Source organism: Citrus sinensis, chromosome 8 (assembly GCF_022201045.2).
Source record: "Citrus sinensis cultivar Valencia sweet orange chromosome 8, DVS_A1.0, whole genome shotgun sequence".
NCBI lineage: Eukaryota > Viridiplantae > Streptophyta > Magnoliopsida > Sapindales > Rutaceae > Citrus > Citrus sinensis.
In genome coordinates this window covers 6,658,729-6,686,082 of record NC_068563.1, presented here as the reverse complement: position 1 = coordinate 6,686,082, position 27,354 = coordinate 6,658,729, and the positions used below count along the sequence as shown (strand labels likewise).

Below are 27,354 nucleotides of genomic sequence, written 5' to 3'. Positions count from 1 at the left end.
AACCATTTAAGCGGCTCACGATCTAATAATGAAAATATAAAAAATAATCATCAAGTGCTTTGTTAGTGAAAAAATATAAAAATACTAAAATATATGAATAAATAAAATAAGTGATTTTACCTTTGATTTCAGTCCAGTGCCAATTTTGAGTACACATCAATGCCTCCACAATGTTTTGATAAAAGTCTATTAGGGTAAGTATTCAAATGCCTACATTCGATGTTGAAAGCGGAATCAGAAACAACAGTAGACACGGCAATTGCCAAGAAATCTCTAACAACCTCAACAAGTATCGGATATTTGCCCTTATTATTCTTCTACGAGGACAAAATATTGAAATTGCTAATAGTAGGCAAAACTCTCTCATCTAAGTAGGTCTCCAACTCATACTTAGCTTGCTTTTATAGTTGACTTCTCTGGAAACAAACGAGTCCCATTCACCGACCATACTTGAATCCTTAAAAATAGGAGCTTGTGACATACCTCGAGAAGACTGCCCACCTCAAAATCTCCTCCATCTTCACTTGTTGCATGCTTTGATTCATACTCTTTCACCACTTCACCGAAAGGTTAAATACCCTTTCAGCATGATAGGTTGTGCCATCTCTATAAATTTTAAGGAAAAACGAAAGGTGAACCATTGTTGATGTGTATTGCTATAGGTGTTAATGTGCAAGTGTACACAACAAATAGTATAATGATGAGTATCCAGATCGTCTCCATAGGGATTGATGTTATAGGACTTGTTACAACAATCTTAACAGTGCAATATTAGTCTAATAAAAAATAAAATTATTAATGAAATTAATGACCTAAAAAAATTAAAAATACAATAAACAAAATGCAAAAAGAAAAATCTCAAGTCAAACACAAAGATATACTTAATGGGAAATGTGTAGTTGAGTGCTTAAACTTGCTTAATGGGATTGATTATTTTTTAATTACGGTATTGTTGCTACAACATCCGCTACAGCCTTGGGCAGAATCTCTCATGTATCCTCAACTATCGCATATTAGATTTCTTATATCTATATGCAACCTAACAGTGACCAGCTATTATGCTAACATTAGATATAACATTATGCGTTCTAGATTCCAATTGCTCTACAAGGTGAATCTTTATGTCTAGTTCTTCATTAATCTTAGATTAAGTATGACCCTATTCAAATCCAGATTAACTCAACTTAAGAAACCTAATCTAAAATCATGTATTATCTTGATCTGTTCCACTAAGTCGGACATTTTTTAAGCTCCTTCTTAGTTAGTATCTACTAAATGGGTAATCAACCGAAATAAAGATTTGCAATAAGTAAACTCAGGACAAAATACTACGGCAGATTCTAAGCAACACACATATAAAAGTCAAATAACCATTAAGCTTATTTAACACTCAACTACATCGAAGTCTAGTTTATGATAAACAATAAAATAGTAACAATACTCGTTTTTGCCATCAAATACATTCCCATAGAGAGAAGAAAATGAGCAAATAAAGATGAGGAATTGAGTTCCACTAATACAATGCGTCCCTCTCTTAGGTTTGTGTGATCTCTTCTTCCTTTTCTCATAAATTCCTTACTGCAGCCCTCAACTATCTCTTATTCTCTTCTTTTTCTCTCTGTTATTTCTTTTTGTGATGACTCCCTTTTTTTCTTTTTTCATGTGTGCTTTTTTTATATCTTGGAATTAGGGCAACCAAAAGCATGTAGCCACATGTTTTTTTTTTTTTTTGGGAACCTCGGATTGCATATCTTTTTATGCTGTCTGTCTCTATTTTGTCAGTCAACACGTGGGTAGTCTTATCTGTATTTGCTTCTAGATTGCTGCAACATCTTCTTTGATTCAAACTTGTTTTAGTTTATCTGCAGACAAGTTTTTTGTTATTTCTACAAGTTTGCTGCAGTAGCATTTCATCCATAAAGTTTGAACTTTTTGGTCACCTACAAATCATACACATGATCAGAGCACAAAGTGATCTAAAAGACAATCAATTTATTAAAATTAAACTAAAATAGATACTCATGCAAAGTGTAACTAAAAATGTAATAAAAACACATCATTTGTTCTCTAAGTAATATTAGTTTAAATCTAAAAATGTCATGATAACTTTCATTTCATAGAGTCATCAACCATCATCTTCTTAAACCTAGGATCTAAGATATTCCCTATAGCCAACACTTCATAAATAACATCTCAATACTTCTTACGCTTAGCAATCATATTCTCAACCATTTGCATAATTCCGACATTGGGCGACACCTTCCATGAAATCATTGATAATATAATCTCATAAATTTTGGGAAAAAAATAAGTTAGAAGTGGGATATTGAGATCCAAAAATAATTTTTGTTAACATACAAAACAAATCCAAATAGTCACACAAAACTTTTGCCAAATCCCACTCTGACTCATTAGGCAAACATTTATACCATTTATTAAGCTTACTCAATCAAACAAATACATCTTTGTGCAGCAAAGCAATAGTAAATATTAAGTAAGTTAAATTCTATCAAGTCTTACAATCGAAAACCAAATGTTTGGACTTTTTAATACTTATCTGGTGCATTGCAGTCTCAAAATTTTCAACTCTTCTAGGTATAGCAGTCCAATAACTGACACTATCTCTTATATTTTCAACAACTTTCTCCATAATAGACATCTCATCTCTCACAATCAAATTCAAGATATGAGCACAACAACAAATGTGAAAAATTATCCTGCCTAAAATCATTGAACTTGGTGAAAATTTATCCAATAATTGCATCATTACCAGCACAATTATCCACAATCATAGTTGACACTTTCCTATCAATATTCCAATCCATCAAAAAATTATATAGAACATTACTTATTATTCCACCACTATGTGGAGTTGGCACATATATAAACCTAATAACGCAAAAGAAAAAATTTAAAAAGAACAATATAATTAAAATCATTAAAACAAGCATAAAATAAATAAGCATAACCATTAAAATCATTAAAATAATCATAATATAAATATTAAAAGTGTTACCTATAATGCAACTCCGTAACACCCATACGTTGTCAATATAATGCGTTGTAATAAACATATAAAACTTTTTAAGGTTACTAGTCGTCCACATATTTGTAGTGATTGCAATCCTACTTTTATAAGCAACTAACAAAATTTATTGTTTCGACCTCTCAACATCATAAAGCTTCAAAATTTTATTCTTGATGATGTTTCTACTTATTGGATCAAGTGCGGGTTGAACCAACCTCATCAAATCACGAAACCCTTGTTATTCAACGAATGAAAGTGGAAGCTCATGCAAGATGATCATTCTTGCAATAGTAATCCTCAACATCGCCATATCACATTTTACTTTAAAACAACTTTTAACTGTAACAGATCCATAGTGTTTTTCTTGGCAAGAAGCATTTGGCCAAAATCTTTAAAATTCTTTCCCAAACAACTAGTAATGTCATGTCAATACTTTACTACAATTTACAAACTACCTGAAACTCCCCATCCTAATCTTTGTACCTCTTGAAATGATTTCATACATAAGAAGTTAGCCTACCACCACTAGATTGTCCTGATGTAGATCCTTCTGCTAGAACTTTATTGCCATGACCTCTTTTTTGTTTAACACCACATGCACGACCACGACCACAGCTACCACGACCACGACCACTTTTTACAACTATTAAATCCAGTTCAACTCCAACAACATTGTCATTTTTAGGTTCGTGGACATCCTCCAATCTATCATCTACATTATTAACAATATTTGGAGAGAATATAAAATTATTTCTTTGTTCCTCTTCAGCCATGTTTAACTAATCCCAAAACCTAACTAAAATACTTAATTAAGTGAGTTAGCATGTGTGAAAAAAAGAAGATTAAACATTTACATTATATTGAAAATTAATGCATTTAATTTAAGTAATTAAACCAAAAACCTAATTAAAATAATTAAAGTAAATATGAAATTAAAGTAATTAATAAAGCACAAACTGTATTTATGCATTTATGCTTATACATACTAATTCATTGAAAATCTAAAATTGATTTGTTGGAAATTTCTGTGCTCACCTTTGGTATTAATAGTGACCAACAATGAAAAGAATGGACAAGACAACTGTGTATGATGTGCTTCGCAAGCCAGTGATGCAGTGGGTTGTCGGGGTTTGATGACAATGAAGTGCGTTGAGTGAGGTGAGGCAACACAGCCGGTGTTCGAGAACAGCAACGCGTGCTCAACTCAAGTGATGCATCCGACGTTCAATGATAGTGATTGCGAGGTGGACAATGTTCGATGATTAGGGATTTGGGGTGATTTCTGATTTCAATCGCTTGTGAGCAGTGGGAAATAGGGGAGGCGTGAGATGTGAATGGTGAGTGAGTCTGTTGTTTGCACTTTTTGTTTTAGGCTTGCTGGATTTTTTTTTTCAATTTTAGCTTATATATTTTTCAATACAAATTTGATTAAATTAATAATATAATTAAAATTAGGGAAATTATCATTTGTATACCCTTAGTTTACTCCATTATCAAAAATACTACAACACTTTGAGGGTGTATCAATCGTCCACCCTCATTTGACAAAATGTATCAGCTGACCACCAAATTGTTAGTTGCCGTTTAAGTATGATGACGTCAGAAGGGTAATTTGGTCTTTTCATATGATACAAGTGATAATTGAAGGGTATACAAGTGATAAAAAAAGAATTTAAGGGTATACAAGTCATAATTTTCAAAGGTAAAATCGCCAATTCACTGTAACTCTGTTAACTTTCAAACAACAACTAACGGTTAGGTGGTCTGCTGATACATTTTGTCAACTAAAGGTGGACGATTGATACACCGTCAAAGTGTTGTAGTATTTTTGATAACAGAGCAAATATAGGGTATATGAATGATAATTTCCCTTAAAATTAATTCGGATTTAGATATTTGGCTTTTCAAATGCACTTACATCTAGATGCGTATCTGCATGAATCTTAATTCTTAGACTCCAAATTCGCATTTTTTAATGTGCGGATCCATATTTTTTCAGATCAGGATCTTTGTAGATTTGAGCCGAACCCAAATTTTTTTACCATCCCTAATGTTATCAGATTGTCAGTCTGCAGATTGTTTAGAAATTTTCAGTAGGAGCTACTACAAATCACACTAGAAGGTAGATTTTTAAAAACACCATCGATAAGAAGTATTATGACATTTATTATCAAAAATTTATCAGGAGTAGTTTAGATTAAGTTTTTTATGACACAATCTAAATTTTTATTATTATAAATGTTGAGGAGATGTTTACTCCACTCATGCCAATAGGGAAGGTGTCCACCTCTGCCCAACTTTTAAGTCCCTCGAAGAGGACTCGAATCAGTGAGGGCCTTTAGATTATTAACATGCATGGATAAGAAGATTCCTCAGATGCCGCGTTTTTAATGTTAATGACCATTTTTCATGTACGTAGATCTTCTTACTTATTGTGGTTGAATGTTTCCATAAGTTACCATTTTTCCATAGCTTACTGTTGGGCAGTATGGTTTGCAAGAAATAAAAGGATTTTCGAAGGAAAAAAGTCAAACCCAAGAGCCTCAGCAGCAAAGGCCGAATCACTTCTAGAAGCCTATCACAGGGCTAGAAAAACAGATGCATCTCACATTCATAATGTCAAAAGGGTTGTGCAGAAAAAGTGGGAGCCCCCACCTGGAAATTTTCTCAAGGTTAATGTGGATGCAGCAATAAATTGCAGGAACCAAGTATTAGGTTTGGGAGCTGTTATAAAAGATCCAAGTGGCAAGATAGTGGCTGCAGGCATAAAACAAGTTCCACTAAGGGAGGCAGTGAGCTTTGCAGAAGCTGAAGCGATGGAGTGGGGCTTGCAGGTAGCAAAATAATTCTCTCTATCTGCTATGATCATGGAGATAGATTGCAAAGAAGTTGTGGACTTACTTAACAACACCAAGGGCAGTAGAACAGGTATAAGCTGTGTTATCTCAGACATCCAAGAGCAACGAAGAAATTTTAAAGAGGTCAAGTTCAGACATATTCCTAGAACCTGTAACACTTGTGCCCATTCCTTGGCAAAACTTGCTATAGGAGCAAACACTTCAGCCATCTGGCTGGATCACATTCCAGCAAAGATATTGAATGTATTAAACAGTGTTGTTTGATTTATGAAATGATTACTTTCATTCAAAAAAAAAAAAAAAAGTTACCATTTTTCCATGCAATCAATTTTGAGTCACTAGCTCATTTCGGTGCCTCGTTTGAGTTTCAGTTGTAAAGATTTGTAAACTCTGAACCCGTTGTGAAATATTAAAAATAACTCTTAAGACATTTCCTCCCTTAGATCGTGTCTCTTACCATTTACTTTTGCAGAGAGATGGACAGATTAATGGCACTTCAACCTTTGTACCAAAAGTAATGAGGCTAGCACTTCCCAACGAGAATCCAACCTTTAGGTCGAGGATTCAAGGATGTAAAACACTACAAAAATAATTTTGTAGATTATTTTTGTACCTATTTTTACTTTTGACGAGTGGCTCCCCAGCGTGTTTACTTAATACTTTAAGATGTATTGATGAATATAAAATCACATTTTGTAACTTGTTTGTAAATTGATATTTAAGAAAGAAATCAATAAAATTTGGTTCATAATTTGTCTAGTAATTTATCTGGAAATAATATTATTATATTATAAATTAAAAATATAAATAAAAGATTATTAAAATAATATTTTTTTTTCTGTACAAGTAGTTGAGTTATTGCTTTTACAGTTTGTGGGGTCAAATAATTTGATTGTACACAAAAAAACAAGAATTAAGGTTACTGTTTTTTTTTTTATTTGCTCTCAGACGTGGGGTCCTAAATTTCCTTTGACAATGGTGCAAAATGTGCTGTACTCATTTTCACTCTGGTGAAAAAACAGGCCGAGAAATGGCGGCACCGAACACGTTTCTTGTTTTTGATTTCTGAAAAACAGAAAACATAAAACGGTACCGATCGCCCCCTTAATTTTTACTACTCTTTTCATAACTATAAACTAGGAAGGGGTGGTCACGTGCCCTTAACTCAGGGCACAAAAATAGAGATATCAATCTCCATTCCTATTTTCGATACAAATTTCATTTGACATCGACTGCGGATTAAAATTTATAAGATCTCAATTTCAAACGGGTCTTAAGTCTCTAAATTATTATAAAAATTAAGGTTAAGTATGAGGTCTAATTATGGTTATGACCACAGAATAAATTAAACTTAAACAGTTGGTAGCGAACTCATAATTTTGGATAAGCTTTACAAATTAAATTTGTTTATAACCTGAGCATTATTTCTTCACAGGCTTCCCCTGAGCATTTTGGATAAGCTTAACAAATTAAACTTTGTTCCATCTTTAAGTTTCCAGGACAACATTTTCAGCTCGCGCAGGAGCATTAAACAAATGTGCCTGAGAAGAGCACTATCCATAACCCATAAGTGGGTTATAATTGAGTTGGCTAGAAGCTTCAAATTTGCTCAGATTCACAATCTAAATGACATGAAAGATCATAAGGTAAAATCAATCATGTTATTGTCATGAAAAATTTATAAGGTGTGATGTGATTATCACATTTATCCACACGTGTCACATACTAACTTTTTTGTATTTATCTTCAAGTAAATATATAAAGAAAGAGGGTTTAATTTATAGTTGAGGACTGTAAACTAAAGCAGTATAAGATACGATGCACATAAAAGTACAGAGAACTTAATCTCATCATAAATACACACTAACTCATCTCATTGGCAAGAAGTTTATTAAGTTGCTAAAAGTACATGTAATCATGAACAAAAATAGTCTCCAAAGCACGGCTATAAAGCATTAACACATTTGAGATGACTACTCATTTCAAATTTCTTCACCATTCTTATGATCTTCGTGCTAACAAATTTAGTAGGTGTATCCCTTGACGAACATTCCTTTCTTGGCCTCCTCTGATTCTCCCTCGCCAGTGTACTTGCCGAGCTGAGCAAGTGAGTTGGCCTTGGCACGGGTGAGCAGAGTATCCTGAGCTGCCTTGACATTCTCTGGCCTGCCACCCCATGTCTTCAGGCAGGTGTTTTGGAGAGCTCTGGCATAAGAGAAAGATACGTGCCATGGGTTGGGACCTTGGTTCATGGCGTTCAAGTTGAGGGTTGCCTCAACCTCAGATTGCCCACCAGACAAGAACTGCAAAATACGACATGTTTCAATGCATTAGTCAATGATTTTGCAAAAGCATTTGCTTTAGAATTGGGAAAGTGAAGGTTTTCTTTTAGGAAACTTGCCATGATTCCGGGGACAGCTGGAGGGATTCTCCTGTGAAGGAGCTTGAGTGTGTACTCAGCAACCTGTTGTGGTGTGGCCTTCTCCTTGCATTCAGCACCAGGAGTGACCATGCTAGGCTTGAGGAGAATACCCTCAAACATGACATTGTTCTCAGCAAGGTAGAAGAAAACTTCAGCCCAAACCTTCTTAGCTACTTCAAAAGTCCTGTCAATGCCATGATCACCATCAAGCAAGATTTCTGGCTCCACAATTGGGACCAATCCGTTGTCCTACAAGATCCAGGAAACAAAAATTTTTCAATGATCAGAAACACAAAAAGTTACTTGGCCGTAAACAAGTTTGGTAGTTGAGCTATCATACTTGAGCAATGGCAGCATAGCGGGCAAGACCCCAGGCGGCTTCCTTGACTGCCAAGGCAGATGGGCCATTGGGAATGCTCACAACAGTACGCCTAATCAATCAAATTGAATCAACGTTAAAATGTTACGGCCAAGGCAGACATTAGTGAAGTTTTCTCAAATTATAGTAACATATATACCATTTGGCGAAACGAGCTCCCTGTTGGTAGTAAGCAGCAGTGCGAGAAGCCAGGCCATCAAGACCCTGGCACCATGACTCATCATTGGAACCAGCAAGGGGCACCAAACCCTGTTGTTTTCATCATCCAAAGCACATGTACGAATATCATTCTGGTCACAAAAACACACAAAAGTGCATGCACTTTCATTACAATATCTAAGTTTACTAGCTTAATTACCTTGTCGACTTTGATACCGGGGACAATGTTTTGCTCAACAAGAACATCGACCATCTTCTTGCCATCGGTGGTGGATTGGTAGAGAGTCTCCTCAAAAAGGATGGCACCAGAGATGTACTGTCCAAGACCAGGGGCTGTAACAAGGAGGGTACGGTATGCCTGGCGGTTAGCCTCAGTGTTCTCTAACCCAATTGAGGCAAGGCGTTTTCCACAAGTTGCATTTGACTCATCCATGGCCAAAATTCCACGTCCTGGTGATGCAACAGTTTTCTATTCGCCCAACAAAATTAACTTAATTAATATTTCATGTAGCTATAACAAGACAACTAATTGGCAGCCAAGAACAATGATCTTCTTTCATTCTTTGCAACTTTAATCTACATTTTACATCTTGATACAAGCTATAGGGTTGCATGCAAAGGTCTTTTACAACTTTTACTATATTTCAAGATAGTCTGTCGGCAAAAGTGCAAAGCTACTTTTTATTGCAACAACTCTCAAACAACCTTATCGTATAAAACTTGCAGTAGTTTATTTAAGTTTTGTCATAAAAGTACAACATACTCATTCATGGTTTCATCTAGGTATCAATCAAACTATACAAACAACTTAAACTTTCCAACAACTGTCCTATATTTTATCATAAGGGTACTCTATTTAAAGGCATGCAAGCTTGTAAAATGATGTAAAACATTGAAACATACCGCGGTCTTGACAAGCTCATCGGCATAGGAACCAGCACGGATGGTGAGGGAAGAGGGGCCACTGGGGAGGCTGCGGACTGAGACAGTAGACTGGCGGATGGCCTGGCCCTTAACCCACTCAGACTTGTCAAGAACGGGGGATGATGACTTGAGTAAAGATGCCGAGGCTGAGGCCATTTTCCTCTTTGCTTCTTCTTGCTGTGGGTTCTGAGCTCGAGAGGCCTTAGCTTATAGCACTTATAATCTTATCTTCACTATCTTTCTTCTGCCTCTTTACCACACATGCAAATCACTTCACTATATTTATAGTTGCTCACTGCATCATCGGATGTCTCATTTGAGGCTCTCATGAATCAACCAACGAGAGTTTGCCGTGTGGGTGATAATTTTTTGCTTACTTGGCAGCATGCATGCGTGGTTGAAACAGATGGTTTCATACCCACCTCGTAAAAAATGAAAATTATGGGCAATTTGATTTGAGAAAAACCATGATTTTTTGCTAGTGTCAGTAGAAATAGACAAATGTGTCAAGTTCAGTCCTAGTGTAGAGTCTTCTTGGGAGAAAATTTTGGAAAATAAGTATGAGGCTCTAATGTAATGTAACTTCGCTTCTTTGTTTCTGGCTTCATTTTGATTAATGGCCATGTTTTAATCACAGGATTTGATGAGCTCGTTAACGGTAGAAAATTTGACACAGAAGCTATTCCATGTGATGACTGGAGATTTCCCATTCCACCTAGACTATAATCTGGACAAATCATCAAAGGGGTCCATTTCAGAACTCATCAGCTAGCAATGACGCGTGATCTCGATTCCTATGTTTTCTCTAACCAGTAGTAGCAATTCACCTAGCTTCCTGCCCTCTGTGCTTGGGTGTTTTGTCCAGCTGACTAGAAGAAATGCATTTGACTCTCGCAAATATCAATAGAGAGGCTTGTATTGCATTCTGGGGATGTCAACATACCCTTTAAAGCTGTCACGGTCCCCGGCCTTAAGGCCATACTTGGGGTTCCGACAGCTGTAGGATTCAATTATTCGGAGTTTTGATGCCGTTTTTCCTATGGTCCCATCACAATTGCTATACAAAACACATCATACTCATTTGGTTCAGATGAAACATTCAAATGCCTCAGTAAAGCTTACAAATCACTAAAAAGTAAAGGTTTGGAGCAGGACAAATTCTAAAATTGCATGACAAATACATAATTAGGAAGAAGTTTGATCCAAAGAGAGATCAGCTATGCCAGCAATCAAGCTATTGAGTGACTCATCTTTCCTATCTTTCCATGTCCCAGAATCATCAAAGCCTGATGGTCCTGACCAAGAGGAAGTTCCTGCGAGGGCCTTGTTCAATTGTGTAATGAGCTCATCTTCCTCATCAGGAACGCCCAAATCCCAGACCTTGAAGATTCTCTCAGACAATGGTTCGGTCTCAAATGCCAAGGAATTCAAATCAGCCCCTAAAGCAATGGCTTCACCCACACTCTCACTCTCGCCTTCCTTGTAAGTCGGCAAAAAAGGATTTCCCTTAAAAGAGTCTATGGTATCAACACCCTCAAAAAGTTTTGAAACTGGAATGCCAGTCCTCTTGTTGGTTGGATAACTATCATTATTTGTTTCTGATTCTTCGTTGGCTGGAACAACATCATGATCATTTTTTTGTGACTGTGCAGTTGCCTCTTCATCAGGACGGTGCATCTCAATGTCGGTTCCAACTGATGGACCATCAATTCCGGATGAAGAATATGAAACTGATTCAGGCAGAGCATCGACAATTTCTAGTAAGGCATCTCTCAGAGCATCCCAGTTACCATCTGGTGCTTCAGGATCTTTTACCAGGCAAGAATCAACCCAGGCTAAATCTTCAGCGGAAAGCACATCTCCACTCAGGTTTGAATCAAAAGATACAGTAAAAAGAGAAGACACAGAGCCTTCCATCTTTTCATCCTCTACAGGCATAGCTGAAAATTATGGGGAAAATGTCAATTCAAGAAGAAAACACATGTTATTATTGTTGTTGTTCATCAAAACTAAAGAAGTGTCGTGTATCAAAATTCAATGTTTTTACAAAAACACACAGGTTACGTTCATCAACCCGGCCATTACTTGTAAGACTTTTACCTTTATTTTTGTTTCAAAAGAACACAAATAAAGAATAACTAGAACCTCATCATTAATTACTAATGGGCAGCTGGAAGTGATCCAAGCTAATCACATTACAGCAAATCAATGAGGTTTATCAAAGTATACCACTGAACGTGGCCAGTAAACAAACCACAGGGTCCACGTAATAGAAACAACAGATAAAACACAAAAATATTCACAAGAAGCATTCTAATGCAGGGATACCATACGGAACAAGCAATGTAAATAGGTTGGCCAAATATATCAGTCACATGTAATACCTCTGACATATTTACTTAAACATTTCAATATTTCTGAGCTCCATTCATAGGGCTATAATGCATTAAAATAAAATGTACACACAGACCGCATGTAATTTTCCTATGCCTGACATCCAGATAACAGCTTCTCATGTCTCACTAGATTAAAAGCAAATGCCTCACTGGCGAGATGACAAATCATCCTCAACCCAAATGATAACCACGAAAATCATACTACCCTGTTGCATTATATTTTTCATTCTTTCAGAAAGCTTGGGTTAGAGTTACCACCTATATAACCAGATTAAACATATCATATCATTCAGCATGGGCCCTCTCTCAAAAGTCAAAAGTTCTCTCCTTGTCTCTATTCAGAAAACCAGGGGCTACAACTCACTAACATTCATACGCGTGCAAGTTAGCGAGACTTCAAGCTCAATAATAACAAAGAAACACAAATCCTAAACTGGGAACTTTTCTATTGAAAATCCATTAGCCCATAATAGAAAAGAGCCTGAAGCATAATGCCCAATAGATAATTGAAATAAGCGACACAATACACACCAAGAGGAAACACTGCAGCAGTTACCCTGGCAAGGTTTTGAGGCATCCAAACTTAACAGGATTAACGATGTTCTCGGAATCAATGAGAGCATAGGAAGTGACAAAATACGAAAATACCATTTTGCTACTTAAGCATGATACAGGCAAAGTTACTCAGCTACACATAACACGAACAATTACATGTGATCATTCGAAGACTAAAGTACTTCCGATAAAATAATAATAATAATAATTAATAAAAATAATTTTCGTAAAAAATTTGCCAAATTGAAATTCAAAAAGCAACAACTGGAAGCAAATCGAGAGAGGAGGGGGGGGGGGGGGGGGGGGGGGGGCGAATAAAAAAATCGAAGCAACCAAACACTGATAGATAAAATAAGAGAGTGAGAAAGAGAAGAGTACCTATTTTCAAATTTGAGACCCTAATTTCAATTTCAGTGCCTGTTGGAGACGAAAAGGGAAGATTTTGATTGAACACGCAGAGTATTGGATATTTGATAGATTGAATTCGGGGATAAGAACTTTCGTGGGAATTGCTTAAACGGCAACGTCTGAAATTGAGGTTGGCAAAATAGGTTCGATAAAATCATTAAAACTGGAAAAGCGCAATTCCGTTGCCGGGACTTGAACCCGGGTCTTTCGGGTGAGAGCCGAATATCCTGACCAACTAGACTACAACGGATTCGTGGCTAAAATGGAAAATTTTATTTATTAATTACTAACAGAAGTTATCAATGAAAATACTCTTAATAAGAGAGGAATCGGAAGTTCTAAGACCAATTTTCGTTATTTTCCAAACCTAGAACTTAAAATTTTAGGGAATATGAAATTTTATGTTATAAATAATATATCTCTACACATAAGATAAGAAATCATTCGTACGATGTACAATAAATATGAGAGTCGGTCTTTATAAGCAATATCAACTAATGAATAATAGAACCAATTACATTTACAAACTTATTTATTCAACTAAGCCTGCTTAGTTTTCTTTTTTAAAAAAATATTTGTTACTAACTGCTAATACTTTAATATGAAATTTAATGAAAATATAAATATAATTATAAACAACCTAGAGTTCTCCTGAGATAAAGTCAAAATTTTGCTCCCACTAACATTTGAGGAAAAAAAATTATATCCATCCATATTTGTGGGATCATAAACAATTGAGTATGAGAAATTATCAATTGTATACATTTAGTTTACTCTATTATTAAATTTACTACAATACTTTCAGGTATACCAGTTGTCCACCCTAAGTTGACAAAATGTACATGCGCTCTACCAAACCGTTAGTTGCTGTTTAAATATGATGACGTCAGAAAAGTAATCTGGTCTTTTCATATTATACAAGTAATAATTTAAGGGTATATAAGTGATAATAAAAGATTTTAAGGGTATACAAGTGATAATTTTTAAGAGTAAAATTGTCAATTTGCTATAATTCCATTAACTTTCAAAAGGCAGCTAACGATTTAGTGGTCGACAGATAACTTTTAACAATATAAGGTGGACGATTGATATACCCTTCAAATATTACAGTATTTTTAATAAAAGCACAAATTTTTAGTACTTGATTATTTTTTTTTAAATGACCACATCTTACAGTAGATTTTAGAAAACACGAAAGAGTGACTTTTCATGTTCCAAAAAAAGCATATAAAAATTTAAGAAAAAAAGGTAAAAAAATTATGGATGGGCTTAGATAAAGCCCTAACTTGACCCTTAGTTTGAAGGGTTAGGCTTTTTAAGAGTTAGGAACACTCATTTTAATATGATTATCATTCATTTTAATCCACTACTAGATTCAATCATTCTATCTGATGCAGCGACAGATTTTTTTTTTCCCCACAAATCAATCTCCCAAAACTTGAAATCTTCCAAATTTGAGGAATTAAAATTTACAAAGGAGACAAATAGGTAAGTGCCCCCACAAATTAGAAATTTTGACAGTAGACACAGGTCACATGACAAGAAGTAGAAGGAGGTTGCAATATTAAATTGTCAGTCATTGCCTTGATTGGATTTGGCCATCATGATTGTAAACCACTAAAACTTTAGCTGGTACCAGTAGGTGACAAAAATGTCACCGATTACGGATTTATACGGCGCCGGAGCTCACGAAACCATTAAATTTTGGTAGGTGAAATTACTGTGCTTGCCCTTCAAAATTTATGGCCGGTGACCGAAAATCAATGTGATGACGTTTGGCCAACTGCTTGAGCGAGAGGGAAGTGTTGGTTGATTTATTAGAGTCCCCTCCTTGCGCTGTCACTACTCTGTCTTTGAAAGCTAATTTGGTGACATAATTTATCATTTATGGTTAGTTTAATAAATATATCTAATGTTCGTTGATTTTTTTTTTGATGATATGAGATTATTTTTTAAATTACAACTCATATTACATGAGAGTATAACTGATATGTACAATCATATATATATATATACTGAGACCTGTTGACATTAATGCTGATATGACACCGCTCAAATTTTTTAACCCTCTCAAATATTCGAGGGACGTCAAACTCCCAGCCTAGGAGAAAGACTGTCTTCACTCAAGCTCTGAGACTCCAAGAAAGGACATTTAAATTAAACCCCTGTAATGCGTCTGCGGAGGCTCGAACCACTTCCCTCGCATATGTGAGGGAGTGGCTCTTTAGCCCAAGTGGTTTAATGTTCGTTGATTGTAACATGTGAGGTTGGACACTTTTTAGCTAGGATTGGAGACTATCATCTTAATTGATTGGCAATTGGTGCATAGTATTAAGAGTCGAAATTTTTTGTGGCGTTCGACACTCTGTTGTCTCAAGTGAAAACTATTGAGAGAGGTTTCAAAAAAAAAAAATTATCTTAGTGCAAATGAGCAAATTGAAAGTAATTTGTGATTTAGAGGCAGTCACGGAAGGGATTATAGTTCTCTTAATTAATTCTAATTTGAAAACAGAATGTCTCCCATATATAAAATGAATGCCACAGGCAACAATTTCCCAAAACTGTCGTTGTGATCTGGATTAATTAGCTTTTGGATCACGTGAAAGAAAGGATATTGAAATTCTCATTTGCTTTCATCAATTTGAACCCATTTTGGGATTTTACACCTTAAAATTCTAAGCATCTTAATCCCAAAAAATTCCTAAAATGTGACAATGAGTTTTTGTCCAATCTTAACTAAAACTTTGAGCCTCTTCCCTCTCGGTTAATAATTTCACCCAAGATGAGAGACAATTTTTGCTGATCTATATACAATTTAAGCTTTACCTTTCTGCTAGCTAGGATTAGGGTTGGCAGCAAAGTAAGCAAGCACACCAACAAACGGTGCATTAATGTATGTCGTGGGCTCGGATTTTCGAAAATCAACTCTATCATCATTATATGCATCATCTTTCCCAGGACCCCCAACCACAGCTCCAACTAACACATTTGGGTTAGGATTCGTTGAATTAAAGTAAATCGAACCCTCTTTGCACGCTATAAACTGAGGATGATCTTTGATCGATGGTAAGGATGATCCCCGATGATGAATACGTTGAGGAAAATTGTTACTGTAACCAACCATGTATGACAATCCCAATGGGTTACTACCTAGTATGTAATCAACTTGCTTCTTGGCTTGCAAGCGAAGCGAAGCTGGTGTAACATAAAGGTTGCCGCAGTTAACAGATTGTGAAGTTTTGGCTAAGTAATTTGCATAAACCAGAAGCAGAAACGAAATGGTTGTGGCATGCTGCAGATTGCTGCCACCAGGCTTGTAGATTAGGCCACCGGGGCTGTAATCGATGTGGGAGGAGGATGATTCCGGGACTAACGTGCACATGAAGCTATCAGCTGAGGCTTTGTATGATTGCAGAGTGTACTTGTTAGCTTCTAGTACTTCCTGGAACAAGAAAAAAGCATAAAAAAAAAATCCAAAAATGTTAAATTTCGTGAAAATTAAACCATTTTGATGAATAAAATCTGCGCTATATATATATATATATATATATGCAGAACGTGATTATCTGACCTTGGAGACTAGAACATTTATGCCAGCATGCTTATTGTCCCAGCCAAATTCATTAATATTCTCATCAGCACCAAGTGTTTTGCCATTCATTTCAATGTAATTAAGGTAAGTGTCATCCTGAGAAGCTCTTCTTAACCAAGCTGCTCCCCAAAGCAACTCATCCTGCAGAACAGAACCAATTGAAACATTATTAGACTTTGAATTACATTACATTACATCAATTAAACTTAATTTAATGTATCAACAACATACTTGGTATCCATCAAAGTCACAGTAAAATGGGCAGGCACCATCTCTGATATTAGGGTTGTCACTATAAGCTCCCCTGTAACTGTCTGCAAATTGAAACGCCTTGACAGCATTTCTCAGCAATGTCTCTGCGTATCCCGAGTCCGAAGACCGGAACGCCATGGATGCAGCTGCTAGAGCGGCTGCAGTCTCGCCAGCTACATCAGAAGCTGCATTTGGTGCATCAACTGCATACACAGTCCTTTCTGTGTCCATATCCTCTGGTCTCTCCCAACAGTTGTGATCAATATTAGGATCCCCCACCTAAAATTAATTTAAAATTACAGTGGATTAAAATTTAGTTTAAAATTGATAGGGACAATTTGTAGACCCCATGTGCCTCACGGACTTTATATAAGAGAGAGAAAAAAAAAAGTGTATAAATGTTCCAATCTCACTCAGACTCACATGTTCTGCTTTGCTAAAGTACTTGACATCTATTAAAAAAAATAAAGAGACGCATAAGGTTCCATTTCGCATTGCTTTTCATTTAGAATTTATCTTAGTAGAATTTTTATTTTAAGTAGAATTTTTATCTAAAAAATTTTAATTATTTAATTGTTAATATAAATTTTTATTAAAAGTCATAAAATTACTTTAACACGTTAATTTTTTTAAAATTGTGTTATAAAAAATAAAATAAAATAATTTAATAAATTAAAAATATTTTAAATATTTTAACATTAAAATAATACTTTTTAACCTCTACTTTAAAATTTAAATTTTTACAAAATAACTAATTTAATCTTCAAAAATTCCACTAAAAAATAGCCAATAAGAGCTTATCGAATTATCAAACAGACAAAGTATTTACAGCATGCGGTCCAAAGTGACAAGTAGGATTAGTTGAACTACGGCTGATAGAATCCCGAGAATACCCCTAGTATTTCACAAACATTACAAAACGATCCAAAAGTGCGACTGACCTGGACAAAAATCCGATTAGGCTGAGAAACGATCTTGAGGAGATAATCAGTGGCCCAGCGGACAGCGACGAGTGCATTTCTCAGCTCATGGGGAGGCATGGAGTCTCCGAATTCGATGATGCTCCAAGATAAGAGAGTGGTGGTGAATGACATGGGGAAATTGAACTTGACGTTATCGCCGGCGTCGTAGTAGCCGCCAACCAGGTCGGTGTTGTACGTCCAGCCATCGCTGAGGCCGGAATTGCCACGCCAAGCGAGGCGCTGGTCCTGCGGCAGGTAACCCGAGCGCTGGCCTTCGAAGAAGAGGATCGACTTGGACAATGCGTCGCCGTAGTCGTGGCCAACAACAGCCGCGATGAGTAGAGTAGGCAATAGAAATGAAAATCGGAGCTTCTTCTTCATGGTGGCCGGTGGGTCTTGTGGGTGTTTAAGAGACGGGGGGTGTCACTAAGGAATGGGGAGGGAGGGGTGGTGCCGACACACTACTTATAGTGGAAAGTGGTTTGTCAGTTAAAGACTTCACATGCAAGCTCAAATGTGAGTGCACAAATTAACAGACAGAGAGTTAGAAAATAGAAGCGATGCTTCGACAAAATCGAGAGACTGGGGTGGACTGGGGGTGGGGTCCTGCAAAAAATGAGCCAATTGGTGATCGAAAAGTGGGAGCTGAGACTGAGTACTACTGTGCATTATATTGTTTGTTTTTGTATTAGGTTCAGTGAGCGGGCAGTTGAGACTCGAGGCATGTAGAAATCGAGGACAATCTCTCATGCCATCTGAATCCGCATACAGATATTAAGTTCGCCCTTTTTTATTCATTTATTATTTTTTTTTACTGATGTGTTGTGCATTTATTAGGCGTCCAATAAATATTTCGTCGGTTATGACATTACTCCTCTGTGTTGGGATATAAGATTAAAGAGTTTTGATAGTTATTTTAAATTTTTCATTTTAAATAATGTGTTATTTAATAAGTAGTTTATAATTTTTTTAAAAATTAAAGTTAATTAATTATATTATCTTATCGATTAATTGATAAATATCACATTATTTTGTAATTTTTTTTAGAATAAAAAATTTTAAATGTGTAGTACTATATTAGAATTTTAACTATTATCGAATAAAAATATAAGAGAACTTATTTTCCATTCTAATTTGGTATTTTCTAGTAAGATGAAAATGTCTTACACTAATAAATAATGGTTTAGAAATAAAATAATTTGAAAAATATACAACTTTTTAGAATATAATATAATGCTAAGGATCCCAGTAAATTCAACATCTATCCACATACAATTAATACTATAAACGGTTTTCACCTCTCCCACAACAGACACGGACAGCAATAAATTTTCTGTACTCGAGACAACAAAGCCTTTGCCTCACAATTCTCTTAATAGAAATCAATATTTATTTTAGTTCAATTTTATTTTATACAATCAATTAATTTATTAGAATAATTATATTTTAATATTTTAAACAACCATAGTTTACAAATCATGCTTGCATTAATTCACAATTCCACATGACGTTAAGACAAAAGTTTAGTCAAATTGCCTCATCCTAATTATCCCTATCAAATGTCATATTTCTACATATGGTGGTCCTTTTTTTCTTCTCGAATCTAGGCATCTTTTGCATGTAATGTTATAAAATCAACTACCAAACATAAACTTGTGATAATATGCTTGTTCATTGTTTCACATGTGACACATGAGCAGAATTATTCTTGCTAATTCCAAGCTAATTAAGATATAGGACAAACGCCCACAAAACTTCTCTATTTTAATCTCAATTATCTTCTTTTAAAAGACCAAGATCCGGTTTCATTTAACTTTAATCGGAACCGAAACAAATTTTTGATTGGTAATTAGTATTAATGCTGAAATCCAGTCGAGTTTATTATAGCGACCATATTGTCTCGTCAACATTTGAATTTATTTTAATGGGGAACTGCTAACTGCTATTCTAATAGAACCGAAATTGTCACCTTGCTTCGTTATTACCTATAGTAACAGAGAACTCTCAGGGGGCAGAATTTTTTCCGGCAAAAATCCTCCGACGCTCAAGTTAGTAATTAGGTTTTCTTGTAAAGAACCAATGTTGCTCCTCTTGTGATTTTAATTATTATTTTTTAGTTTTTAATGGATCTCTCTCTTTTTCTTTTCTTAGAGAGCTTTTTTTTTTTTATAGAGAAAAGTCCCCTTTTCAGGATTTTTCAAGGTTCTTATAGGCACTTTTGATTATCGCGTACTCTTCAATGTGCGGCTGTTACAAGATTGAATGCATTGCTTGAATTAGGAGTTAATGTATCCGTTTCTGTGTAGTTATTAGGCTGCAGTTATAACGCCTGGATGTGCTTGGACGTTATGGTCGAATTTCTAGGTGGAGTTCAACGATCCGAGAATTAACCAAGACCTCATGATTTAATGACTTGATTATGGTCTCCACGCAGGATTCTGGTCGTACTTGCACACACGACTAGTCAGATTTCTTCTTGATGTTTCATATTACCTTCACAACATCAATATCCAGTAGCTATATTTCTATACCTCAAACACTAGTCCCTAATTTCTAGTATTTGAAGTAAAATGAAATAAAACTAGAAACTATAAATTTAGTTAAGAAGAGATGGCTTTAACTTCACGAATTCTCAATGATCTGACCTTCCATCTTGTCCCATTAAATATGTGTGATGTGGCTAAACCTTGGCCAAGCGTTTAAACTTCGAAGTAGCGGCTTTTGGTTTCTCTCAGCACGTCTCTTCAAATCGCCGCGATGTCACACTTTTTTCTCTTTTATAAATTCATAATCTCTCTCTTCGTTTTCTTTTCTTTCTCTTATTTCCTCATTCTTCGACTAAGATCTATCTTTAATCTCCAAATAAGAGCCTCCCCATTTGTTGCCACCATTGCGGTACTTATCTTACCGGTTCCAAATATTTTTAGGTACTTTTTCCCAAACTCGTTGCCCTAATCTTACTTAGTTGTTTTTCGTGCTGCTGTTTTTTTTTTTTTTTGGATTTTTTGTTCTTGTTGCTGTAGTGCCTAAGGGAAAACACACAACAATAGACCTTGATAATAGAGAGGAATTGGGTGCTTTACCCGACCGTTCTAAAAGGTCAAACCTTAATCCTCAAATTCATATAGAAGAGGTTGGACCACCTAGGATTAGAGAAAACCCTAGGAGACTGTCCTCGAAAATCTCTTCCTTAACTAGAGAAGATAGATCCCACAAGGAAGTTGGTGAGGAGGAATCCAGTTCCGGACCAGAGTGTTGGTGTTAATGTAGCACTGAGCGCTGGTAAGGATGAGAGTAGCGGAGAGAGTTCTCCTGAAGAATCTCGACCAACGAAAAAAGCCAAAACCAATTATAGGGTTGAAGCCGAGTTTTACTCATGGATTATGAAACCACTTAGGAAGACTTAGACAACCTTAGGGCATTATATGGTATTCCTGATGATATCGACCTTAGGATACCTTGTAAAGTCAATACTCCTAGCCGACCTCTAAGGGTATATGTAACCTTATATTTAGAGTGTTTTAAACTTGGTGTTAAACTGCCACTTTAGCCTTACTTCGCCAAGATATTGGGAAAGTTAAACGTATCATCGGCCAACTTAATCCCAATAGATAGAGAGTTCTTTGGTTTGTATGTACTCAGAGATGTGAAATAGGTGAACCCTCTATGGAGGAAATAAAGAACCTATACAGCCAAGAAGTAGCCTGAAAGATGCTGGCTGGTACTACTTCATGAGCAGCTCAAAGTAAACAAAATCCATTATAGATCTCCCCACCTCATGGGGTAACTGGAGGAACAATTTTTTTTTTTGTTGGGGGTAATTAGGGTCAAATAGTCTCTACATCCAAAGGAGAAATTCGAGTTCATTCTCCCTTTTGCACTCGAGGTTGCTCACTATCCATTACTTTTTTCTTTTATAGCTTTTACTATCTTTCTAATATGTCTTTTTGTGTTTCAACTTCCTAAAGTGTGGTATACGAGATAAAAGATAAGCAAAAGTTGCAGGTTGAGACGACTTTGGTTAACGTGAGCTCGTACAGAGATTTGTTGTCCATTGATTATTTAATTAACTCCCATCTTATATATGTGGTTGAGGATATGAGTAGCATTCTTGCCGGATGAAGAAATGCAGTCGTACTGACTGTGCTCCGAGCAGTTCATCTGATCCTCCTAAGAAGCCTGGTGTTACTAAGGTTACTTTTCCCATTCGAGCTCTTCATATTCCTCATCATTCTAGTGAGTCTAAGGGCTTGGTTGAGAAATCTTCAACTTTAAGACCTAGTAGTCTATGCTCTTTTAAAGAGTCGATCGAGACCTTTTCAACAGAGCGAAGAGGCTGATCTTCTGAGCCCCTTCTAGAGGGACTATGTAAAGCACATGAAACACACGTTTCTTGACGGCCTGAACGACCGTAGCCTACCTAAGCTATTTACTACCAGCTAATGGTGTGTATACCAACTTTTTACTACTTCTACAATCTACAGGTCTAGAGTTGCCAACTATGATACGAAGTTGAGGGTAGAAAATCAAAACTTAAAGAATGAGTTGGAGCAAGAGAAAGAGTAGTCAACCAAACTCAATACTGTGATTGACAGGCTCGAGGAGAAGATTCCCCTATCTAAGTTCAAAGCATCGCAGCTCTAGTGTGAACTGTCAAGGATAAGAGATGAGCTGATCAACTCCATAAAAGATCTTAACACTCAGAGGTTTGCTTTCGAGCAACATCTTAAAGTTGAAACATCTCGCTTTCAAAGCAGGATTGATTCCTTAGAAAAGCATAATGTTGACGAGTACAACTCAGGGCTATCATTCTGCTATGACTGAATCATATTCGTGCTAAAGTAGAAATATCCAGAGCTGGACATGAACAAGCTCGATGTTGGCGTCAATGCTTACATGGACGAGCAGAATAAAAAAAGTGGAGAAATAGAGGAGCCTCTTTAGACTACAACAGATGCAGCCCATTCTGGTGAGGGGAAGTCCTAAGGAGCAGATGTGGACCTTCTTGCGAAGACTCCTTAAGGCTTTGCCTAGATTATATTTTTGGCCACAGACTTCGGTTTAAAGGCTTCTGTTTTTGCCTTACTTATTATCTTTTTCTTTGTTAAGAAGTACTTATGTTAATAATAAGTTGTTAGTCATTACCCAATCTAAGTTGTCTTTGATTGATATTATCTTTGATAAACTTGACCTTGTGCTACCTCGAACAAGTTTTGAAACTTTGAGTCTTTTACTTAGATAATTTTCGTTGACTCGTTCGCTTACTTGATTTAACCTGATCAAACTTTTACTTGCCCAACTTCGTTTAGTCGAGCTGATACGAGCATACTTTGACCTTCACCTTGCCTGGAGCAGGCTTTGAGACTTTGTGCCTTTTATCTGCTATGCGAGTTTTTGATGATGTTTGCTTGGCGTCTTTCATTCAGACACGAACAGTCTTTGATTCTTATCTCCCCTTGGGTGGACTTTGAGATTTTAAATCTTTTAATAAAATAATTTCTTATTGCAAGTAAATTGAGAAATATGATTTCCATGCTTAAACTTCATCCATAATTGACAAATCACATACCATAAATTTTTTATAATTTATACTGCTAAGAGAATAATTGAATCCTTATAAAGAAGCTTACTGGAAATACTTCATCAAATGCTCGGCATTCCAGGACCTCTTCACTTCTCGTCCATTCACGTAAATTAACTTGTATGCCCCTAGTCCAATTGCTCGCAAGACTCTATATGGTCCCTCCCAATTAAGACCAAACACTCTGTCGTTGGGATCTTTCGTGCTTTGATTTACCTTCCTGGGCACCCAATCGCCTATTTTGAATTTTCGTACTCGCACATTTTGATTATAATAATGAGCAACCCTTTGTTGATATTCTACTACTCTTCTTAAGGTTAATTTCCTTTTTTCAGCTAACAAATCTAAGTTCAAGCACATCTACTCGAAACTTCGGATACTTATTCAGGGTAATTTTCAGTACCACTCTTGCGCACGTTCGTCCAAAGTCAATGGAAACACTCTACATCTCTGGGCATGCGTTAAACCTTGCATCACCTTAATATTATTAAAATGCTCAATATGAACTAAGGGATTAGTCTTCCCTGAATATTTGAGGTCAAGGAACCAAAAATCCCACGGGATTCTTGTGCTCATGATCTCCTCTGAAAGAGGCGACTTGTTATCTAATATAATTCTCCAACTTGATGCCTTTCGCTGCCCTTGTAGCTCGTCGATCACCTGAGCTAATCTACGCATCTCGCCCTCTAACTCTATGATCCGATTAGGGTCTCGTGCTACAACCTGATCACATTCTCGCTCAATATCATTCAACTATTGTCTCAATTCTCCTTTCTAAGAACCTACTCCTCCCTTAATGTTTAATTATCCGTAGTCCCCTCCTAACTGGTCTTCCACCCAAATATTCTGATCACTATAGAGCCGAATTCCTTTCTCTTGACTTTGTTCTCCTCAAGTAACTCTACTACTAGGGCTAGAGAGACCGGGGTTCTCCACCTGAGATTTCTCCTTAACTCCGCTCTGCCCTTTCCTCAACTCTTGAAGGACAACAGTAAGAGCCATCATCTATTTTTCCATTTGCTCTATTCGCTTGTACGTCAACTTCTCCATTTCCTCATTTGTTGTCCTTCGTGAAACAGAAAGCTCAATTACTCTAGAATCAATGATGCGGGCTCCGCTGTCCTCCAGTATTCATTTTGTTTGTTATGTATTCAATTTATTTAGTTAACAGCAGCTTTTAGTTCGATCCCACAGACGACGCCAAAGTGCTAATGTCGAAATTCGGTCGAGCTTTTTATACTGACGAGGTTGCCTCATCAACACTTGGATTTGTTTTGATAGGGAACTGCTATTCTGATAGAACCAAAATTGTCATCTTACTTCGTTTAGGGATGGAAAATTCTGGGCTGGGTCCGGGTTTAGCCGTTCCGGTTCCGGACCCGGATGTTAATTTGGTATTCCGGATCCGGATATAAACCCGGATAATTTATCTCTGGGTCCGGACCGGGTTTAACCCGAAAAAATCCAGGTTTTCGGATTGTGGGTTTCAAACCCGGATGTCTGTATTTTTTTGCCCTTTTCCAATTCTCTAACAGGCTATGGATACAATGGAAAAAAATACACAGCTGCATAGCCAACCAAAAAAGTAAAAGCAACAGAATGAGAACGAATGCAACTAGAATCTAACCTTACATCAAAGAAGCAATCAAAAGAACACAAGCCTAAAAAATTACAAACACAGATCATCTCCTTCATATCCATTTTCACCCTCGTCAAATTCAGCACCAACCTCCTCATAATCCTTCTCCAAAGCTGCAAAATCCTCACGGGTTTCAAATAACTCACCTTTCTCTATGCCCTCTTAGCATTACATCAAATCAAATTTTTCGTCAATGCGAGAAAATACCTTAGCAATACTAGTTGAGTTCGCTGTCATGCGCACAGCCCTTTGCACCTTCGCGAGATCACCACTCGAACAGTTGGAGGCTGGTAATTGATACCACACTTGAATCCAGTTTGGCACTAATCAACAAATTGAATGGCAGCTGATGATGATAATGATCAACACAGCCGCGGTGGCAGCAAAGCAGCAAGATGACGATGACGAAAAAGTCAATAGTTGGGGGTTGTGTTGAATTGATGAAGAGAAGAAGAAAATGGGTAGCGGCTGTATGGAGAGAAAGTTGTAAAGTGCAAAAGTTGTAAAGTGTAAACTAGGGTTTCCTTTTTATTTTTGACTTTTTGCTTTTCTATTTATATTTTAAAAAAATTAAAAATATAATATTAAGAATAAAGACATCCGGGTCCGGGTTCCGGACATGCAGGTTGGCCTATTCCGGATCCAGACCCGGATACATCCGGGTTTATTAAATTACTGTCGGATTCCAGATTTTTTTGTATCCGGTGCGGGTTGAACCCGGTTCGGATTATCCGGGTTTGTGCGGGTCCGGGCTGGGTCCGGGTTATTTTGCCATCCCTAACTTCGTTATTATCTACAGCAACAGAGAACTGTCATGGGGCACTGGATTTTTCTAGGTAAACTCCTCTGACACTCAAGTCAGTAATTGGGTTTCTGGTAAAGAACTAATGTTACTCCTCTTATGATTTTAATTATTATTTTTTAGTTTTTAATGGATCTCTCTTTCTCTCTTTTTCTTTTCTTAGAGAGCTTTTTTTTTTTTGAAAAAAGTCCCATTTTCAGGATCTTTCAGGGTTATTATAGGCACTCGTGATTATCGCATATTCTTCAATGTGTAGCCGTTATTAGATTAAATGTGCCGCTTGAATTAGGAGTTAATGTATCCGTTTTTATGTAGTTATTGGGCTACAGTTATAACTTCCAGACGTGCTTGAACGTTATGGCTGAATTTCCAAGTGGAGTTCAATGATCTGAGAATTAACCAAGACCTTAAGATCGAACGGCCTAATTTTGGTCTCCTCGAAGGATTCTGGTCGTGCTTGTGCGACCAATCAGATTTCTCCTTGATGTTTCATATTACCTTCACGACATCAATATCCAGTAGCCATATTTCTATACCCCAAACAATTAGTAATACAAAATGAGAATAAGAATATGTTTTAGTAATATTTAAATGTACTGAGACTTTACCTAGTAAAATCTCGTATACCATTCATTCAATTGTGTAATTACTGTTAATTACTATTTTAATTTATTGAAAAATTACTTTTCAAGTTTTATTTTTTATCAGTTACTAAAAAATCTTTGTTATCTGTTTTCATTAAAAAATTATGTAATTATCATTTTTTTCACTTGTCAAATGCTATATTTATTTAAAATTTCAATTTAATTAGGCAAAAATATAACTAACCCTTAAAAATTAAACTATTAACTACAAAAGAAACAAATAGGGATATTTAGAATAATTTTTGAAAAAATAAAAATAAAAAGAAAATAACTAAATAATTTATTTAATCTGTAAGAACGAGAGGACCATTTATTTGAGATAAACTTAGTACAAAATCGGAGAAAATGATTTTTTTATGATCTGATCATATTCAAACTTATTAATTATATTTTTATTTATCAATTACCAGTTACATGAGTATATTTATTTAGATAAATGAGCAGATCCGGAAAGAGTTTTTAATCCAAACATCAGTGGTGTCAACTGTTCACTGTTTGGTGTAATATCAATTCTTGGTGCAACGAAAAACGACTCATTTGTCTTGGCGTTTGTAACCTGGTAACCGATGCCAAGTTGCAGCAGCCAGCAGCACAGGGTCTGTCGCAAAAGCGTGGAGGGAAGGGTAGCTGCTCACGGGAGGGGAAAAAAGAAATAAATAAATAAGTAAAAGTGCTTTGATAAGAGTGCTTTTGTAAGCTAATAGACTAGCAGTGGTCAGGATTCCCAAAAGTGGGCGGGGGACGAATGATGAC

General features: G+C 36.2%; 3 protein-coding genes and 1 non-coding gene across 4 annotated transcripts; all 4 read right to left on the bottom strand.

The window, feature by feature from the left end:
- Positions 1–7,733: 7,733 nt before the first annotated feature.
- On the bottom strand, positions 7,734–10,038 carry LOC102606603 (fructose-bisphosphate aldolase 1, chloroplastic). Its single transcript, XM_006487309.4, has 6 exons — positions 9,750–10,038; positions 9,046–9,315; positions 8,827–8,936; positions 8,649–8,739; positions 8,288–8,557; positions 7,734–8,189 (listed from the first exon to the last, which is right to left on the bottom strand). The coding sequence occupies exons 1-6, from the start codon at positions 9,924–9,926 to the stop codon at positions 7,911–7,913; spliced, it is 1,197 nt and encodes a 398-aa protein (XP_006487372.2). The 5' UTR covers positions 9,927–10,038; the 3' UTR covers positions 7,734–7,910.
- Positions 10,039–10,828: 790 nt separating this feature from the next.
- LOC102606906 (uncharacterized) lies at positions 10,829–13,283 on the bottom strand. The gene is made up of 2 exons (XM_006487310.4): positions 13,100–13,283; positions 10,829–11,710 (listed from the first exon to the last, which is right to left on the bottom strand). Exon 2 carries the CDS (start codon positions 11,706–11,708, stop codon positions 10,956–10,958), a length of 753 nt encoding a protein of 250 aa, XP_006487373.2. The 5' UTR covers positions 11,709–11,710; positions 13,100–13,283; the 3' UTR covers positions 10,829–10,955.
- A 23-nt stretch (positions 13,284–13,306) lies between these two features.
- On the bottom strand, positions 13,307–13,379 carry TRNAE-CUC (transfer RNA glutamic acid (anticodon CUC)). The gene has a single exon. It is a non-coding gene; the product is annotated as a tRNA-Glu (tRNA).
- Positions 13,380–15,734: 2,355 nt separating this feature from the next.
- Positions 15,735–18,753, bottom strand: LOC102631193 (endoglucanase 24-like). Its single transcript, XM_006487308.4, has 4 exons — positions 17,915–18,753; positions 16,953–17,252; positions 16,701–16,862; positions 15,735–16,571 (listed from the first exon to the last, which is right to left on the bottom strand). Exons 1-4 carry the CDS (start codon positions 18,314–18,316, stop codon positions 15,963–15,965), a joined length of 1,473 nt encoding a protein of 490 aa, XP_006487371.2. The 5' UTR covers positions 18,317–18,753; the 3' UTR covers positions 15,735–15,962.
- Between the last annotated feature and the right edge of the window lie 8,601 nt (positions 18,754–27,354).

What these genes read in the sequence shown, in the direction of transcription:
- LOC102631193 (XM_006487308.4), bottom strand. Translation starts at nt 18,316, where the DNA reads ATGAAGAAGAAGCTCCGATTTTCATTTCTATTGCCTACTCTACTCATC. An exon ending in CTAATCGGATTTTTGTCCAG is followed by an intron (nt 17,253 to 17,914) that starts GTCAGTCGCACT and finishes AATTAATTTTAG; the next exon opens with GTGGGGGATCCTAATATTGA. An exon ending in TAAATGTTCTAGTCTCCAAG is followed by an intron (nt 16,572 to 16,700) that starts GTCAGATAATCA and finishes TTCTTGTTCCAG; the next exon opens with GAAGTACTAGAAGCTAACAA.
- LOC102606906 (XM_006487310.4), bottom strand. Translation starts at nt 11,708, where the DNA reads ATGCCTGTAGAGGATGAAAAGATGGAAGGCTCTGTGTCTTCTCTTTTT.
- LOC102606603 (XM_006487309.4), bottom strand. Translation starts at nt 9,926, where the DNA reads ATGGCCTCAGCCTCGGCATCTTTACTCAAGTCATCATCCCCCGTTCTT. An exon ending in ATGAGCTTGTCAAGACCGCG is followed by an intron (nt 9,316 to 9,749) that starts GTATGTTTCAAT and finishes TTGGGCGAATAG; the next exon opens with AAAACTGTTGCATCACCAGG. An exon ending in GGAGCTCGTTTCGCCAAATG is followed by an intron (nt 8,740 to 8,826) that starts GTATATATGTTA and finishes TTGATTGATTAG; the next exon opens with GCGTACTGTTGTGAGCATTC.